The 19486-nt window shown below is 44.5% G+C and overlaps 1 protein-coding gene across 1 annotated transcript; it reads right to left on the bottom strand.

Moving 5' to 3' along the window:
• Positions 1-470: 470 nt before the first annotated feature.
• LOC308587816 (dimethylaniline monooxygenase [N-oxide-forming] 4-like) lies at positions 471-18061 on the bottom strand. Its single transcript, XM_081195638.1, has 8 exons — positions 17855-18061; positions 15798-15986; positions 11015-11177; positions 10047-10189; positions 7679-7878; positions 5154-5509; positions 4229-4301; positions 471-1018 (listed from the first exon to the last, which is right to left on the bottom strand). Exons 1-8 carry the CDS (start codon positions 17984-17986, stop codon positions 619-621), a joined length of 1656 nt encoding a protein of 551 aa, XP_081051764.1. The 5' UTR covers positions 17987-18061; the 3' UTR covers positions 471-618.
• Between the last annotated feature and the right edge of the window lie 1425 nt (positions 18062-19486).

Below are 19486 nucleotides of genomic sequence, written 5' to 3'. Positions count from 1 at the left end.
AACCACAGTGCCACCCGCGTCCTCTCACTGTTAATAACTCACTCTCAAATTGCCCCCCATAAAAATCAAATTGCCCCCCTGTGGGGTGTGTGCCCAGAGCTGTAGGTAGGTGATCTTGCACCCCTGGCAGAACCGTCCAGATTGTGCCCCCTAGCCACGGACAAATTAGCTCTTCTTTCCGCCTCTCCTTCAACCCCCCCCCCCATCACATCACCCTCTATGTAAAACCATTTCTTATGAGGCAATAATCAATATTTATGGACATATTTTTAGCCTATTTTGCACACACACCCCATCGCCTGCGCCCCTGGCGGGGCCCCACCTCACACACACACCCTAGCTACGGCCCTGGGTGGGCCCCACGTTGGGAACCATGGCAGTAAACTATTCTCTGATTCCACTGTTACAACACAGAGATCACCCTCACAATTAAACAATAATTGGGAAATAAAGACTTCACATTTATCCAGTCAAACTACATGCTAAGTTTATAATGTCATTTCCCCAAGCCCACAGGACCCACAAAATACAAGAACGGCTCCAGCGTGTGCCTGACTCTCTGCACATGGCTTCTCTGGGTCATGAGTCATTTTTCAAGACTGGTGTGACCATAACCCACTAAACATGAAACGAATTTAATACACTCCATCCATTTGTTCTTGGTAGGTATTTAAGAATGATCAAGGCAGCCCCCAGAAATATGGGGAGGGCTTTGAGCCAGTGGGGAACTGTAGCAGGTTGGGGGGAGTCTTCTACGACCCGTGTCTTCAGGGGCTTTAGAACTCGGTCCCACTGGGTCAGGATTGCACCTCTGGCTTCCCTCCACTTTCCAGGTCCAGTCAGGCGGTACTGATAAGACGTGCAGGGGCCAAAGAAAACCACCCAGGCTAGTTTGGGGTCTGATAGGAAAAGCAACGGCACGTTGGGCTTCACACCTAGGCAAGCAGCAATTTCATCCATGTAGGAGACGAATCTTATCCTGGGTTTGTCTCTCTTGCTGGAAATATCAGTAATACCCCTAAAGTGGGAAAGAAATGGGAAGAGTGTCAAGCTTCTAAGGCCCAGTAAGCACAATTCACCTGTCTTGTAGCGCCCCCCCCCCCCCCGCGGAGGTGACTGTAGTGCTACACAGTCTGGTCACATGAGCATTCAACATACCTAGGGGGCGGGGGGGTGCATGGACCAGCTCCGCCCCCTTGTGTCCTGCGCACCAGGTAGGCCCTCTCCTCTCCTCTGATGCTTGCTTGTTTAGTGTGGAGGCTGGAGGCAAGACTGGGAACTTGGGTCATGTAACACAAAGGCTTCTAACTATTTAGCCAAATGTGATTAGAAGCCCCTTTTAGACTTTTGAGCCAAACACAGGAATATTGGGGGCAGAAGAAGCAGGGCCCAGTGTCATGGGGGGCTGGAGGTGGGGGCAACATCCTGGAGAACCTTACTTGTCCTTTTTTCTAGTAGTTAGGCTGAGAGGAGGCAACTTGCCCATTGAATCATAGAATCCTAGAGTTGGAAGAGACCACAAGGGCCATCGAGTCCAACCCCCTGCCAAGCAGGAAGCACCACCAGAGCACTCCTGACATATGGTTGTCAAGCCTCTGCTTAAAGACCTCCAAAGGAGGAGACTCCACCACACTCCTTGGCAGCAAATTCCACTGTCGAACAGCTCTTACTGTCAGGAAGTTCTTCCTAATGTTTAGGTGGAATCTTGCCTTGATGGCTGAGGAAATGATTTGAACCCAGGGGCTCACCAACAAATTTCAACAGCCTAGCATTATGCCAAGTATTTTCCAATTTGATCTTTGTCTCAAAAATAGCAATTTTAGAAGGCTGTTTTTTCAGCCTCTGCTGCTTCTTCAGTGACTGCTATCTCTCTTTATCATTCCTTCTCTAGTTATCCTAGTCAATCAGAGACCACCGCTAAATGTAATCATGTTAGGATGCCATGGAGCGAATCAGACATGCTGCTGATATCATAGAATCAAAAAAGGATGAAAACACTGGCATCAAATGCAACCCAGAGGTCCACCAGTTTATTGAATTCTTTTCTAATTCAATGGGGTAAGTAAAGCCCATTAGCGTGGGGGGCAATGCTGAAGCCCCTGGCTTGATTTTGATGAAGCTTTTTTTTTTTTTTACCTCTCTCTTTTGGTTCTGCAGTATTCCAGCTGCTCACCCAGGGAGCTTCCTGGCCTCTCAGGTCCCAGTCCAACACTCTAACCACTACAGCACACTGGCTCCCTACATGAGGCAGCTATATAAATTAAGTAGGTAAATAAATACAGGGAAAGCAAAATGTCCCTTGGAGAAGGATCTGAAAGATTTTCCTTGAAGCTCGAATTTGTTTTATTCTGGATTGTTTTATTTGATGCTTTAATGTATTAAATGTGCATAAACTTTGAGATTTTTTTCTTTAAAATATAAAGCGGTATAGAAATGAAATTATTATTATTAGTAGTAGTAGTGGTGGTGGTAGTAGTAGTAACCCTCCATGATAAGAAAACTGGGGGGTGGGGGGGAACGACGCTTTAAGTAAGTCAGAAATTAGATCATCATAACAAAAGAAAGAAATCTCTATGGAAAACCGTGTCTTAAAATTTTCTGCTCTCTGGTGCCATCTGGTGTTGTATGTTTATAGCACATTCAAATCGCCGTATCTTTACTAATGTAGGTGAGTCCCAGGTCACATAAGCAAGTACTTAGAATATTCCTCAGAAGTATACTGCGAAGGGCTGGGGCAGGTTTAACAGAGCTGCCCAGACTGTCCCAGTGGCCCAGTTTGTGAGGGTGCAGCTTGAATGCCTTTCTGATATATGTCTGAACAGCAAATGAACTTCTTCCTGTTTGATGCCAAATGTAGTTCACTGCATTAGGTTCAGCATCTGGGTTCAGGTGAGAAGTCTGGTCACCTGTTTCTTGGAATGGAATAATGGAATTATTGATAATGCTGCCATTCCCCCATTTCTCACCCACAACATTTTAGCATAAAGAAATCAAAAAAGGAGAGGAGAGGAGAGGAGAGGAAAGGAAGACCATTTGTACAATCTGCTCTTTTTTCTCATCTTGCTCCTGACAAAAAATTTACTGCTTCTTATGGCGAAATCCGGCACAAGGATGATAATAATGACCATGTACGGTATTTTCTGCTCAGTGGTCGGACAAAGACTGGGAATTCAAGTGTGGTGGAAACTCTTCTTTAACCACACGATGGCACTATTTTCATGGATGAAAAACTTCTAGAGAGCAGCCAATCAGAGCAGGAGCAGCAAAATGTGAAGGAGGTCTCTTTAACCACCTGAAGGTTTCTAAAAATTTAATCCATGTTGTATGGGACCTTAGCATGTTGTTTCTGAAAATGGGTAAATGGGGTAGCAGCAAATATCTGGGGAGGGAGGTGCCTGAGATCCTTCACTACTCTTTGAAGTCATCTCTGAACCTCCCAAAAGAATGAGCAAAGCACTCCACAGGCTTATGGCATCTTCTTCTTTTCTGCCATTAAATTCTCAGTTCTGTATATTTCCCCCCACTCAGGGCTCTTCTAGAGTGCTGCTGTTTTTTTATTCAGACACATATCAGCAAATTCAGGTGGTGCAACTAAAGTTGATTTGGAAACAAACAAGTCTCTCTCCACTCCCAAAATCAAGCCATTGTTTTAAGGTGTGCCATTCTTAGATTTTGTTAGATTTGCAAGTTAAAGTGTTCATTATGTGCATATTGCCTCTGATGGGTTATGGATCCAAAAAATGGACTATGACATAGAGAAACATGAACAGCTTAAGAACAACACAGCAGGCCATGGTTTTGTGCAATGGTAGGAATATCATTAAAAGGTAGAAAAACTAGTAATTGGATACAACAAAAATCAAAAGTTATAGATGTAGAGGCCAATGGAATAAAGCAATGTTAGTTTGGAGGCTCTACAATTTTAAAAGACCAAGGGGATAACCACTTTTGTGGTCCACTTGCCTTTCCTCCACTCTTTTCAGGCCTGCAAAAACCTGCTCTTTAAAGCCCAATTGGAGCAAACAGCAATCCATGGAAAACCCAGATTGACGTTTGCCCTGATTCAGCTTTAAAGAGCAGGTTTTCGGGGGGGAGGAGGAAAACGCTTGCACACAGAGCATTAAAGCATGGACCTTTGTGTGGAAAAAGCACAGCAAAAGGTAAGTGTGGATAAGCCCTGAATGATTACAGTCATACAACATGCACAATAATATATAGCACTTCATACTTTTTAAGGAGTGCGTTCTTCCTTTTAGCAACTTCACTGATCAGTCTGCTCATTGGAGGGAGCTCACTTGACCCTGAGTATGAGAAAGAAAATGACAAATATGAACTTCTGTATTTCAGCCAATAAAAGGAAAGTACACTTGCTGCTTTGATTCAAGTTGCCTTTAGTGAGAGATGGCCTGTCAGGCTTGAGGAATCTAAAGTCCACACTGGGATGGTTGTGTAACTCTGAGATGAATCCTAATTAGATGTTGTGGTAGCAGAAAGTCCATATATGACATCATCCACACACATGCAAAAAAAATTGTCTGCAGCTCTGAGGGGAACCCAAGGTTTGCAGAAGTACAAACAAATTGGACGGGGGGTAGGATTCAAAATGCCTTTCTGGCCACCACAACTCCCAACCCCAGTCCAGCAAACTTTAGAAGCTCTTCACAAGACTTTGAAGAAATTCTGCTCTATAGGAGGAATGCCACCTAACTTTTGAAAAACTGCTGAAGCCTTATATACTGTAACTTTTGATGACAGTGTTGTGCATGGAGATGAAAAGGGCTGATCTATGCTCTACCCCTGTACCAGTTGTTGTTGCACCCAGGTCCTGCCTGTGAGCTTCCCGTGGGCGCCTGGTTGGCCACTGTGGGAACAGAATGTTGGACCAGGTGAGTGCTTGGTTCAACCCAGCAGGGCTCTTATTGGAGTTTTAGTTTTTAATCTGGCACACATGAAACTATTTAAAGGCCAAATTACTCAAATTAATCCTATGTCTACCCCATCCTTATGCAAAGCAGGAGTGTTCGCATCAGCAGGTCACAGCCAACCATTTCCTCTCCTCCATACCTTCTTACAATTGCTGTTTCCTTGTTAAACGTTGTTGTGCTTCCCTTTGGCGTAAACTGGAAAATGACAATAAAATGATTCATTCATACCATTAAATACCCTTGTGATCCAACGTGCCTGAAGTTCCGCTGCTGGCAGAATGGGTCCAGTTAATGCTATAAAGCCAACGAAAGCCAACGTGGGCTTTTCTAGGTGAGGAGGAAAGATGTGCTTATACAGAGATGTGCTGCTCCTGCAAGCATCACGCAGAGACTCTTCCAGGAAGGGAAATGTGGCAGAGTAGCCAGTTGTAAAGATGACCGTGTCTATATTCTCTTCTACTGTTTCATCTTCAAAGATGGCAGCGGTGTCTGCAAACCTCTTCACATTTGGCTTTACTGTCACAGTTCCACAAAGGATACAGCTAGGCAGCTCATCGTTCAAAATTAAAGATGTCCCTGAATTGCTAAATAGCGGAAAGTGGAAAGAAACACCATTAGTCCACATGTGACCACCAGCTGTCCCTCTTTACCAAGGACAATTCCTACGATGCCACTGAGATATGATAGGCATGCCTGTTAAATATGTTGTTGGTGTGTGCAAGCATTCTTCTGGCTTCCTCCCTACCCCTGACCTCTACAAGTTGAATCTCTCATACCCGCCAACATTTATCCAAAAAAATAGGGACATCCTAAGGAAAAGTGTGACATTCTGGGACCCAATCAGAAACCAGGACGGCTTCTCTAAATCAGGGATGTCTCTGGGAAATACGGACACTTGGAGGGACTGATCTCTGAGGAGGAAGGAGCAGATACATGGAATTTATTTATTTCTTTGTTAGAATTGCAGGTCACCCTTTATCTGAAGATTTCAGGGCGGCTCACAGCATAAAAATACAAAATGAGGATACAAAATATGTAATAAAACAAAATAAACCAATAGCCCCCACAAACACATTTAAAGACCATAGATTGTCTAACCAGCTCAAGGCCTGGTTATGGGGAGCCAGAGGGACATTGCTGCTGCCGTGTGTGTGGTGGAAAGACCTGCTCCCTGCTGCAAGGTCCATTTCCCCCTGGCCTGGAGGGCGGGGCCCGCACTGATCCTGAACAGCTCAAAGAGGCTCCTGGGAAGCCAGAGGGACATTGCTGGAACAACTTGGGTTGGAGCAATTTGGCTAAAATGTTTTTAAATGTTTTAAACAGTTTTAATTTGGGGTCCTCTGTTTGGGTTGGGGTTGGTTAAATGTTTAGTTGGGGTTGGCAGTTATTTTAATTTGGGCCTAACTGTAAACTGTTGTTGTTATTATTATTATAGATGTTTTCACCTGCCACCTCAAGATATATGATGAAGCCGCCACGCAACTGGGTGGAAGAGGTGAATGCCCGTAGTCGATAAGTTCTCATAAAACCTGAATTGGTGGGAGCTCTCAGCAGCCAGCCAAGCTGAGGTCAGCGTCTATTTGGGCTTTTGACAGCATCTTGTTCCATTCCTCAGCCTACTGAGATTTAAGTGTAAGTTTCTTGGTGGATTGTAGAGGGTTCTTAATTCTAAGACCCTTGGGTATAATGTCCAGGTTCTTGCATTTAGTAAGAAAGAAGATATCAGTCTGTACCTGTGCAAGTTTCTTTCTTAAGTGTAAGTGTTTGTGTTAATTAGCTGTATAAGATGGTGTTTCTTGTTTTCTTACCTTCTGAGCCATTTTTATCTGTGTAATTATTTGAAGTTTTTCCTCTCTTGTATAGTTTTGTTTTTGTAAAGTGTGTGTATGATTTTATGAAATTTGTTCTGGTCTGAGTTCCTGGACCCTTTCATTTTAGCCCCGCCTTTCGGAGCAAGGGTCATCCACCACAGCAGGTATCCCTATTTGGGATTTGATGGTTCAGTAGAGGCAGGTGCTGCCAGGCTACCACTTTCCCCAGGTACCATAAATATTTTGATAATAAAATTGCCTGACACTTTTTGTTAAATGCTGCTGCTTGGACCTGCTTTGTGAAGCACTTTACATTCTTCGACTCACTGTTGGACTTTCCTTGGAGTGATACTTGCTGGAAAGAAAGGACTGGTAAGCACTCTGTGGCACCTTCATGAGAACATGGAGGGGAAAGACTCGTTCTAAGGGGTTGGAGGAAAGGCTGTGCCTGTGCCTGAGGCTGGGTCCTCTGCATGCCTTTGTCACGGCGTACAAGAAGCCAGTGCTCCTTTCGCACTGGCTCATTCTTGTCATATGAAGCTTTGCTGGATTTTCGTGTCCAAGGCACTGAAGGGTACTTCAATGCCTTAGACACGAAAATCCAGCAAAGCTTTGTATGACAAGAATCACACTCTAGCGTATAGATAGTTACTGTGCACTGTTGCAGCTACAGTGAGCTTTCAGCAAAATGATCTTCTTTGTAGAAGTAACTCATAGAAACAAGAAGTGAGCTCCTTGACAATATGTATGTGCCTTGACAACTGTGGCTAGTGATGCTGAAGAAGAGAAATTTGCTCAAAATACATTGGGAAATGAATCCCCCTCCCAATAGATACTGTCCACCCATTGAGGTTAATTACTACTTAAGAATGCTAATCTCAGAAACTTCAGTTTCTGTAAGCAGGCCATTCTTGTTTGCACATTCTTAATTCAGAAGATTACCTTTTAACAGGGATCAAGCCATAGTTCTCATGGTTAAACCATCGATTCATCTTCTTTGCCTTTAGCTTGTATATGGCGCCTTCTGGAAGCAGCTTTTCAATTAACCCATAAAAGCGAGTTGTCCAGGCCATGTCAATGGGCCAGCCAGCTTCTGAAATGCGACTTACCACCCATGTTCCGCTTCTGGTGCTGAGGAAGACCTGAAGAGGATTCAAAGTGAAGAAGCATATCCTTAGGGTGCTGCCGACAGCCTGGCAGATGATTTGAGAGCATGTGAGAACTGGTCTGATGGAGTGACAAAGAGACCAAGGCCCAAAGGCTGGCCAGCTCCTTTTGATATTGCTCACACAATATCATTATCTTAATAGCAAAAGTAACTCCTCAGGAAATAGCCATGAGATGATGAAGCAGGAGACCAAGATCATACCAAGAGCCATTCCATATGTCCTTTTCATTGTGCATTCATGAGTGTTTGTGCTCCTGATAGTATGGGGCAGTTATATGTCATCCTGCTTTCAATACTGTTTGTTCCTGAAGAAGTTTCAGGGTGGAAAACCACATTTCCAATCAGTGCATGTCCCGTAATTTCCTGCTGAAATCCTTCAACTTTTTATACCACAAATGTTGAAATGCAAATGCCCCTCTAGAGGGCAATAATGCAGCAACATTGGGACTAAAAGTGGAAGGGTGTGCAGACTATGGAATGCAACAAATGGGCTCTCTACAGACCCCTTAAAGTGGCAGAAGCACCAGAGAGCTGGGGAGAGGCTCAGAGACCACCTTTCTCCTCTTAGCCACCCCACCAACAAAAATTGAGCCAAGAGCACATTCCATCTGGCCTCTGTGAGAAGCATCACATCTGGCGCTTCCTGACATGATACTTAAGGACAGTGGTGGAAGCAGGACCAGAGTGCAGAAGATCATGTCCCACCACCAAGAACCTTCCAGAGTTTTGTATGAATTGCATACTCTGCTGTAAGCTGATCAACATCCCATACCCTTTTAAAATGTGGATCTTTTGGGGGAGGGATTATTGGGTTATTGTTTTTATTTTATATACTGTGATATTTTTATGTGAACTGCCCTGATACCTTTGGGTATAGGGCAGTATATAATTTCTAACAACAACAACAACAAGCTGCCTTGAATATCATTTAGATCAGCCACCCTCAACCTGGTGACCTCCAGCCAACATTTGCACCATACAAGGAAAGCACATGACTCCCCACAAAGGATCCTGGGAACTGTAGCTTTCTCCTCACAGAGCTATGATTCCCAGCACCCTTAACAAACAAGCTGTGGTGTGGACATGGCCCCTGATCATAGTGGCTGGGCTGAAGGGAGTTGTAGTCCATAATACCTGGAAGGCACTAAGCTGGGGGAGGCTGATCAAGATCAAAACACAGAGTGTAAGGGCCAAGCGAAACTCCATTTCCTTATGTGAACACTATTAACAAGTACTTTTAAAAAGGATGTAAATAGCTCTAGGGTTGGGTTGGAAGTTTGAGATGGACCACAGGGAATGGGGAGGGAGAGATTAATCCTCCCCTCCCCCATTCTATGTTCCAAATGAAAATTACCCTCCCCAGCTTCTATCTACATCAGCTGAGAGGTAAAAAAGTTAAAGATTAAGTGCTGTCATCCCATCACACAGATCTGAACTGGCAAGCTCAAGAGGCTTGACGATTTAGACTACAGCGCCACCTGCATCTTATCAGCTGAGAAGCTTCCATTGGCACCAGTGCAGGCTTCCCTCCCAGTGCAGTTTCTGGGTGGGGACAGGACGGGACAAATATTTCTCAATGGGAAAGGGCTGAATTTGCCATAATCATAACAAGCCTTGGCCCCGAGTGGTAGTGATGACTAAAATTTGAAGTATATGCACATTCTGGACAATGCAATGGTTGGCTGTGAAGCACAGTGGCTAAGAGATGGGAACCGTCATGAATCAAGGAGTCTCTAGTTAAAATCTTGCCTTTACCACGAACCCACTAAGTAGACTTAAGCAAGCTGCTTCTTTCAACCTCAACACACCTAATCCCATTTGTAACATGGGAATAATAATAATGATCTACCTTACAAGGCTGTTAGTTAGTTCCCCCCCCCCATAAAATTTCTACAGCATTTGATTGTAAAAACAGCTACCACCACCACCACCACCACCCTCAAAGCAGGTTACACAAAAACAACAAAATTAGTGGTAAAAATAATTAAAAACCACCTTAAAAGGGCTGTTGTAAGGGCTAAACTTGAAAGCACTCTATAAATATGTTATTCTTGTTATTGCTCCAGGGTGATGATGTGATTTATCTCCCACTCAAGACTGAAATAAGCTCAGCACTTATTTGTCCATAAAGGGTGGTGGTACCTTTGCAGCTGTGCGGCTGATCTCAGCCGCAAGGTCCCCTCCAGTGTTGCCAGCACCAACTACAAGGACTTTTTGCCCTTCAAACCCTTTTTGATCTCTGTATTCCCAGCTATGGAAGTAGCGACCTTTGAAGTTTTCAATCCCTGAGGGGGGGAAAGAAGGAAATGCTTTTATACCCTTATTTCGCAAGAGATTTCCCACTGGATAATAGGTCCCCCTCCCCCTTCTCCTTAGCTGCTGCTCAGCACCGTGCTGGATGTCTACTGCCATCTTATTATATCCATGTATCAAAGGCTAAGGGGAAACTCCAAGGCAAGATACCTCTGAGTACCACCTGAATTCAACTATCCAGATTCTTGGGCTGATGGAACAAGGAGACTCTCAAGTTCGCATAGAGGATTTAAAAAATAATAATCCATGGTCTGTCAATAGCTGTCGTCCATAAAAGCTAAATGGAACCTTCATGTTCAGATGCAGTATATCTCGGACTACTGCATGCTGGGGATAAAAAAGGGTTAGGAAGGCCCTTAAGCTCATGCCCTGTTTGTGAGTTTTTCAGAGACTGTTGGAAACCAGCAGAAACATCAAATCTTCTCAAATGTAAAGGGGAGTCTTAATTCAAAGGGCAACTTTCTCCTTGCAACTGTAATGACCAGCTGTTTGTGATTATTTCATTAGGGCTTGTATGGGAGAACTTCCCTGTGGATTGTGCCCTGTGGGTCAGGTGTGCCTTCTGTTCTGCCACCCTTCATGGCCTTCAAATTCCACTGCCTGGTGACAGGCCAACCACTGGTACCAATCAGACATGGCAACTCTTGTCTATCAGTGATTTCATGGCACGGTTAATTCCTTTGACTGAAGGTACCAGATATTCTGAGATTTTAGTACACATCTCTTTTGCCTGAGGAGAGAGGGAACACAGTCATGCTAGCTTATGTGCTGTTTCAGGTAATGCGTTCAAAACACACCTGGGAAAGAATCCAGTGGAAGATTGATCTCTGCATAGTGGCCACTGCAAACCATTACGCCATCAAAGATTTCCGATGTCTGCTCCCCATTAGTCTCAGTATCAACCACCCATTGTCCAGTGGCTGTGAAATGGGGGTGTTTTCTGATGCTGCATACGGTGGTCTTGTAAAAGCAAAAAACAACAACACACAACAGAATAAAGCAACTCAAATGATGCTCGCTAGGCCTGTCCACACTTTTGCCTGTTCTGTGCCTAGAAAGCACGGGTCAAAGTGGTTTTCCTCTTAAACTGTGGTATTGTGATAGCTTGCATGGCATTAAATCCCTAACAGATAATTACATATGAAGGAAGGAGGGAGGGAGCAGTCAATGATTAGAAGTTCTATATTTGTTGTGCAATTCTATCTATGTGATAATTATTGTAAAATGAGAAAATTAAAAAGAAAATTTAAAAAGAAAACAGGGTGCAAAAACAATCTGTTTTATGTAAGCATAGAATCAAGATTAGAACTGTAGAGTTGGAAGGGTTAAATGCAATATATAGAAACCCAAAAGCTAAAATCATAATAAATAATTAGTTATCCGAAATGTTTATTATTTCTAAAGACACCAGGCAAGGATGTCCGCTATCACCGCTTCTATTTATTACAATACTGGAAACATTATTAAAAGCAACTAGAGAGGCATCAAAAATAAAAGGAATTAGGTTGGGCAGCAGATCTTACCAATTAAAAGCTTTTGCTGATGATTTAATCATAACGACAGAAAACCCAACAGAAAGTATAATAGAAACATTGGTAAAATTAAACGAATTTGGTCAGGTATCAGGTTTTAAATTAAACAAAGATAAAATCAAATTATTAGTGAAAAACATGGCAGAACAAGAAAGACTAGAGATAGAAAAGATGACAGGGTGAAAAATAACAAACAAAGCAAAATATCTAGGAATCTGGATTACAGCAAAGAATATAAACTTATACAACAATAATTATACCAAAACATGGAAGGAAATAAAAAAAGAATTAGAGATTTGGGGGAGGCTAAATTTGTCCTTATGGGGAAGGATAGCCACAATTAAGATGACCATGATGCCGAAAATGTTGTACCTCTTTCAAACAATATCAATAATAAATGTGTTAAATTGTTTGAAAGATTGGCAGAAAGATCTGGCAAGATTTATCTGGCAGGGTAAAAAGCTGAGGATTAAGTTTAAATTGTTAACGGAAGTAAAAGATAGAGGAGGATTCACTCTGCCAGACCTTAAATTATATTACGTGGTTGCATGTCTAGTATGGCTCAAAGAATGGATAATATTAAAGACTGCCAATATACTAAAAATAAAAAAATTCCTTCCAGTAGCACCTTAAAGACCAACTAAGTTAGTTCTTGGTATGAGCTTTCGTGTGCATGCACACTTCTTCAGATACTGGTATTTTATTTTTTATTTTGACTATGGCAGACCAACACGGCTACCTACCTGTAACTGCCAATATACTAGACATTGAAAACTGGGACAATAGGTTCGGCTGGCATGGTTATTTAGGATACGATAAAGTCAAAATGCATAGAGGATTCCTTAACCATATACCGTATTTTTCGCCCTATAGGACGCACCGGCCCATAGGACGCACCTAGGTTTTTTTTTGGGGGGGGGGGAATCAAGGGAAAAATTTTTATTTCCCCCCCAGGTTTGCTCAGCCATCCCCAAGCTAGAAGAGGGAGACGGAGTGCTCCGTCTCCCTCTTCTGCCTTCAGGGACAGCCTCTCTAGCCTCCGTGGGGCAGTGGCTTGCCCCGCTGTTCCCCGAACTTCTGGGGCTGGCTTCTCCCCCCCGCCAGCCTACAGACCAGGTCCAGGAATAGCGGGGTGGCGGCACTCCGCCTCCCCGCTATCCCCTGAGCTTGTGGGGCTGGGGGGGGAGCAAGCTTGCTTCTCCCCCCCGCCAGCCTCCAGACCAGGTCGGGGAATAGCGGGGTGGCGGCGCTGCGCCTCCCTGCTGTCCCCCAAGCTTGTGGGCTGCAGGCTGCTGCCTGCAAGCCTTGCGAGCCCACGGGACCTCCCGCCAGGCTTGCAAGGCTTGTGGATAGCTTCCTGAAGCCTGGAGAGCTCTCCATGCTTCAGCGAAAGCCTGCATTCGCCCCATAGGATGCACACACATTTCCCCTTCATTTTTAGAGGGGGAAAAGTGCATCCTATAGGGCGAAAAATACGGTAATAAGGAGATCGCTTTTTGCAGTATGGGAAAGAAATAAAAAACTATTAGAACCAAAAACCCCTTGGTGGTTGTCTCTGTTAGAGGCAATCGCAGTGAAAAAGAAAAATATGGAAACTAATTGGCCTACCTATAAAGAAATAATAGAAGAAGAAAATAACCAATTAAAACTTTTACCACCTAAATGAAATAATTAAATCTGATTAAAAAATAAACAGATTGGATACAAAGATAACAGATCTAGAAAAAGAATTAATATTAAATAATAGAAAGACACTATCAAAAACATAGACTATTATTAGATTGGAATCTGAAAGATGAAGAAGTAAAGGAAGTGATGGTGAAATGGGTTCAATATTTTGGCTACCCAACTGAAATAGAAAAATGGGCAGAATTATGGCAAAAAGATTTAAAATTTACTGCGTTCTGATTAAAGAGAACTTTATGTAAATGACCTACAGATGGTAACTGACCCCATCCAAATTAGCTAAAATCAATAAAAATAAAAACAAGTGTTGGAGGTTTAAACAAAATATAGGAACCTTCTTCCACATGTGGTGAACTTGTCCTCAAATTAAACAATTTTGGAACATTATATATTAAGAACTAAAAAAAAAATGCTAAAACACACGTTTCTAAAGAAACCAGAACCATTTTTATTAGGCATTTTAACAGTAAACATTCCAAAAGAAAATAAAAGAATGCAACAACACTCTTTATGCAACAACAGCAGCCAGAATATTAATAGCTAAATACAGTGGTACCCCGCAAGACGAACGCCTCGCGAGATGAAAAACTCGCCAAACGAAAGGTTTTTTCGTTTTCGAGTTGCCTCGCAAGACGAATTTCCCTATGGGCTTGCTTCGCAAAACGAAGCTTGCCCCGGGGACAGCGGGTCTTCTCTTTTGAAGCAAGGGGCGGCCGGGAGATCGCTTCTCCCCACCGCCCCTTGCTACAAAAGAGGTCCGGGGGCAGCGGGAGCGCTTCCTGCCCCAGCCGCCGGGCTTCGTAGCGCTGCTGCGAAGCCGGGCGGGGGGGTGGGAACACCTGCCCCAGCCACCCCGCTTCAGAACGCTGCTCCGAAGCGGGGTGGGGGGGGCGGGAGCACCTGCCCCAGCCGCCCGGCTTCGTAGCGCTGTTGCGAAGCCGGGCGGGGGGTGGGAACACCTGCCCCAGCCACCCCGCTTCGGAACGCTGCTCCGAAGCGGGGTGGGGGGGCGGGAGCACCTGCCCCAGCCGCTGGGCTTCGTAGCGCTGCTGCGAAGCCGGGCGGGGGGTGGGAACACCTGCCCCAGCCACCCCGCTTCGGAACGCTGCTCCGAAGCGGGGTGGGGGGGGCGGGAGCACCTGCCCCAGCCGCCTGGCTTCGTAGCGCTGTTGCGAAGCCGGGCGGGGGGTGGGAACACCTGCCCCAGCCACCCCGCTTCGGAACGCTGCTCCGAAGCAAGGGTGGGGGGGGCGGGAGCACCTGCCCCAGCCGCCCGGCTTCGTAGCGCTGCTGCGAAGCCGGGCGGGGGGTGGGAACACCTGCCCCAGCCACCCCGCTTCGGAACGCTGCTCCGAAGCGGGGTGGGGGGGCGGGAGCACCTGCCCCAGCCGCCGGGCTTTGTAGCGCTGCTGCGAAGCTGGACGGGGGGTGGGAACACCTTCTGAAGGCGGGCGGGGGGCGAAAGTCTTTGTCCCCCCTGCCTGCCTTCCCAGGGGCTTTTAAATCGCCCCGGACAGCGGAGAAGTCATTAATTGATTTTCAATGCATTCCTATGGGAAACCGTGCATCGCAAGACGAAAAAACCGCAAGACAAAGAGACTTGCGGAACAAATTAATTTCGTCTTGCGAGGCACCACTGTATTGGAAAAATGAGTCAATATCAACTAAAAACGAAGGGCAAATGAAGCTGTGTGAATACCTTGAATTGGCCAAGATGACAGACTTAATAAGAAACCACTTGGGAGATAAGGTCAAAAAAGAATGGGACTGTTTTAAAAATTATCTAACAAAACATGGTTCCAACAACACTTGGTTGTCCCTTGATTAAATTCACAGATAAAAGTTCTGTTCACTAATTAAATACAGATTACTTAAAAGTAAGTGCAGTATAAAAACCGCAAAGAGCTAGAGGGAAGTCAAAATAAAGCAAATAGGGGACACAATAGAGGAACAGGAAAAAACGTGAAGGGTAGAAATATGAAGGCAAATTCTGTCCAGGAACTTTGTGTATAGATTATATAAAATATGGTTTGTAGTCCAGGAATGATTTTGTGTAATGGAAAAATATTTGTTGTTTGTGTTTTTTTCTTTATTTATTTTCTTTTTCTCTCTTTTCTCTTTTTTTCCTTTCCTTCTTTGTCATTTTTTGTGGAGCTTATATTTTTATATTTTTGTTTTGGTTATGGATTTATTTTTTATTTGTAAAATGAATAAAGCACTTTAAATTAAAAAAAGAAAAGGAAGGGGCCCTGCGGGTCATCTAGTCCAACCCCCTGCAACGCAGGAGGAGAGCCTTAGAACAGATGGAGCACTCTCTGGCCCCGTGCCTTGCAAAGTATCTGCCTGTTAGTTTCCCCCTCACCTGGAAGCGAATGTAGTCAAGAAGGCAGAAATGCTTGGCATACGCCCTGAGGTACTCCAGGAGCGCAGAGTGGCGCAGGTAGTTGGGGCAGTCCTCCGGGAACGGAAAATCACTGAAGCAGGTCATTTCCTTGGAGGTGTTGGTCATAACCGATCTATAAACACCAATTCTTCCCTTTTGAGGCGTTTCCTGTGTGGCAGCAGCAGTTACACAGTAAGTAAGATGCCAGAGTAAATCATTTACACTGCGAAATTACACTGGTTTCAACACTAACTTTAAAAGGGGAAGGGTCAGAGAATAGTGGCCGTCTGCTTTGCCTACAGAAGGCCTGACATCTGAGAACTGTTGCCAATCACTGCAGATAATACTGAGATAGATGGACCAAGGTTCTCACTTTGTATAAAGCAGCTTCCTAGGCTCTTAGTATCAACCAAAAAACTCACCTTCTGTGGGTGGTAGTTTTGACAGGGTGTTGATAACTTTCTGTTAGCAATCCTTGGCTATAAGGTGGGTCAGTGATGCCACCAGATTACAATACAATACAGTACGATATGATACAATATCTTTATTGTCATTGTCCCATGCAGAACAATGAAACTGAAAAACTACATAAAACTACATAAAAACTGCATAAAAACTACATAAAACTACTATATAACTACATAAAACTACCACAAAACTACATAAAACATTCAAAAACCCCTAAAAACTCTGAAACCACATTTTAAAATACACTATACTATAGAGAGGGACACGGGTGGCGCTGTGGGTTAAACAACAGAGCCTAGGACTTGCTGATCAGAAGGTCGGCAGTTCGAATCCCCGCGACGGGGTGAGCTCCCGCTGCTCGGTCCCAGCTCCTGCCATCCTAGCAGTTCGAAAGCACATCACAGTGCAAGTAGATAAATAGGTACCGCTCCGGCGGGAAGGTAAACGGCGTTTCCGTGCGCTGCTCTGGTTCACCAGAAGCGGCTTAGTCATGCTGGCCACATGACCCGGAAGCTGTACGCCGGCTCCCTTGGCCAATAAAGCAAGATGAGCGCCGCAACCCCAGAGTCAGCCACGACTGGACCTAATGTTCAGGGGTCCCTTTACCCTTTACCTTTATACTATAGAAACCCCTTATGCTGCATTTAGAACCAGAATTGCATTTGCGTAGAAACTGTTTCTCAGGCGGCTAGTCCTGGCCTTTGTAACCCTATACCTTCTTCCAGAAGGCAGAAAGAGATCATTTCCGGGGTGCGTACTGTCCTGCGCTATCTCTGCCACTTTCTTATGGCACCTGGCAGCATAGATTTGATCTAAGGTGGGAAGAGTGCACCCAATTATTCTCTCTGCAGTCTTTACAACCCTGGATAGCATTGTTTTTCCCCTGACCCTGCAACTCCCAAACCACACACACAGACCATAAGTTAATACGCTCTCCACAGTGCAATGGTAAAATGCCATCAACAGGTCCTTTGAGAGATTGTTTTTCCAGAGGATTCTCAGAAAATATAACTTCTATTCCAACTTGTTAGGACTTTGCAAAGCCAGTGTCTGCTGAAAGGAAGCACAAAACAGGATTCCTCTGATTCTGGTGGAGAACAAAAGATTGTACATGCATTTTCATGCATTCAAAATGTGTAGCTGAATGAAGCTTGGGTGGGGGAGGAAGCAGGGTTATTCAGACTGCTCTTGCCCCTAATTTATACATTCAGGGTGTCAATAGAACTTACGCAAGTACAACTATTATTTTACAGAGTTCCCAGCTGCGTGGAAAGTAACTTACCAGCACTCTCTGTTCTGACCTTCAGATGAATGCATGTAAATGAAAGGTGGGAACTGTGCGTGCAGTCCAGTTTCCCCACATGGTCAGTCTACACAGGTGGAGAGTATGAAAAGCCTAATGTCAAAAAAAAATGTGGAAACATGCTTCCACAGCAGGTTTACCACACTAGTGATGCACACCCACTTTGAAGCAAGGCCACTGTCTCTTGCCTGGCTTTGGGCATACATTCCAGCAGCAGAATGCCATCACTTTCTTTAAAGCTCTAAATTGAGTTTATGCCACTTACTGTGAATTGCCACAGTCCTCCGATGCCATCACTCTTCTCAAAGCAGGTTGGCTCCAGCCCTTCATCCAGGCAGCATTTGATGGAGGCCAGTCCACTCACACCTGCTCCAACAATTGCCACTCTTCGCACCATGACTCAGTCTGGTGTCTGGAAAGAAACTTCTCGGCACACTTACTTCTACAGGAGGAAGTTAGCTAACAAGTTATTTCTTCCACATACAAGGAAAGTGCAAAGGTCATGCTTCCTGTAAATCACAGGAATGTTGCATAAACTGGTATTTCCCAATCCCAGTAACTGTTCCCAGATGTTTGTATTTGTCAATCCTGGTAGTGAAGTTAACAAAGCGGCAGTATTCACTTTGGTGTGTTTGAGTGCTGTGTATTTCCCATTGCTACCAAGCATTCTGACTCTTCCCTTCCCCCAGAATGTTCACACTACTCACTGTGACCGAGCAACACACTTCCGTAAATTATGAGACAGAAGCATAACCAATATTCAGCAAAATATATCAAGTAGTTAAAATAAGCACAAGCAAATAACATTCATATCCCAAAGTATGCTTTTCTATGCCTGGCTCTTCTATGCCTACCAAAGGGGAAGACAAAAAAGAGGCTTTTTGTTAAGTTGTGGGTGAACATATCAGACAACACAGCGATTCTTCAAACAGCTCTTTTTTATTCACAGGCCAGAACAGAACAGGGCTGAAGGGTTCAGCCAGTCTGCTTATATAGAGCTCCAATACAATGTAAGTGTAACAACTTTCTGTAACTATCCAATCCCTGAACGTCACTTTCAATTCCTTATTTGCATATGCGGACCCCTGCTGGCCCAGGGTGAGAACTTCAGTTCGCAACACTTTTTGCTGTAGTTATTACTGTTTCCAAGAAAATGTACTCGCAACAGTGGAAAGTTTGTAAATGTCCTGAATGCAGCTGAGAGCAGGATTATAACATCACTGTTTACTTCCTCCGTCTCCTGCTCATCAGTCTACAGCTCTTTAGTTGGCTCTAAGGGTACAACATTTGTGGCTTTTTAAATTTAGTAAAACGAAAAGGAAGTGGGGACATGGTAGAGGTCTATTAAATTATGTGCTATTCTCCCAACAATGATCTGTCTGCTGTGGATTTTAGGTGACTTTGACACAAGTGGGAATGTCACCGCAAATTCCTTCTCTAGCTCCCTGCCCCCCCCAAGGGTAAGGAGAGGTCATGGACAGCGTGTGGTCTGACTAGTGCGCCTGAGGTTTCGATAATCTCTCCTCATGTTGCAGGTGGGAGCCTTCTGAGTTGTGGGCGGGCAGGCAAGGAGGATGGGAGCAGAGCAGGGCTATCTATGAGTCGTGGGGAGAGAGTATTTGTGAGTGGACTAAAGCTCCTCTCACTTGCTGCTTTAATCCTGGCTGCAGGGAGAGGGGCAATCTGAATCTAAGGGAACTTCAGCCCAGGCCTAAAAGAGGTACCTGATAATCTTGAATCAGTGCTTGAAGTTAGTGGTTTCTTTTCTTTTTCTTTTTCCCCTCTCTCTAAAAAAAGTGAGGCCATCTGCTTTGGAATCTGTGCTGTTTAACCCTAAGCATGTGGGCACAGGTTGCAGCTGTTGGTGAGCAAAGGAATAGACTCTGCACATGCTCAG

The sequence above is a fragment of the Podarcis bocagei genome (assembly GCF_964188305.1).
Source record: "Podarcis bocagei genome assembly, chromosome: 5".
Lineage (NCBI taxonomy): Eukaryota > Metazoa > Chordata > Lepidosauria > Squamata > Lacertidae > Podarcis > Podarcis bocagei.
This window is presented reverse-complemented; position numbering and strand designations above follow the sequence as displayed.

What these genes read in the sequence shown, in the direction of transcription:
- LOC308587816 (XM_081195638.1), bottom strand. Translation starts at nt 17,986, where the DNA reads ATGGTGCGAAGAGTGGCAATTGTTGGAGCAGGTGTGAGTGGACTGGCC. An exon ending in TTGACTACATTCGCTTCCAG is followed by an intron (nt 11,178 to 15,797) that starts GTGAGGGGGAAA and finishes TGCTTTTACAAG; the next exon opens with ACCACCGTATGCAGCATCAG. An exon ending in GATCACAAGGGTATTTAATG is followed by an intron (nt 4,302 to 5,153) that starts GTATGAATGAAT and finishes TCTCATACTCAG; the next exon opens with GGTCAAGTGAGCTCCCTCCA.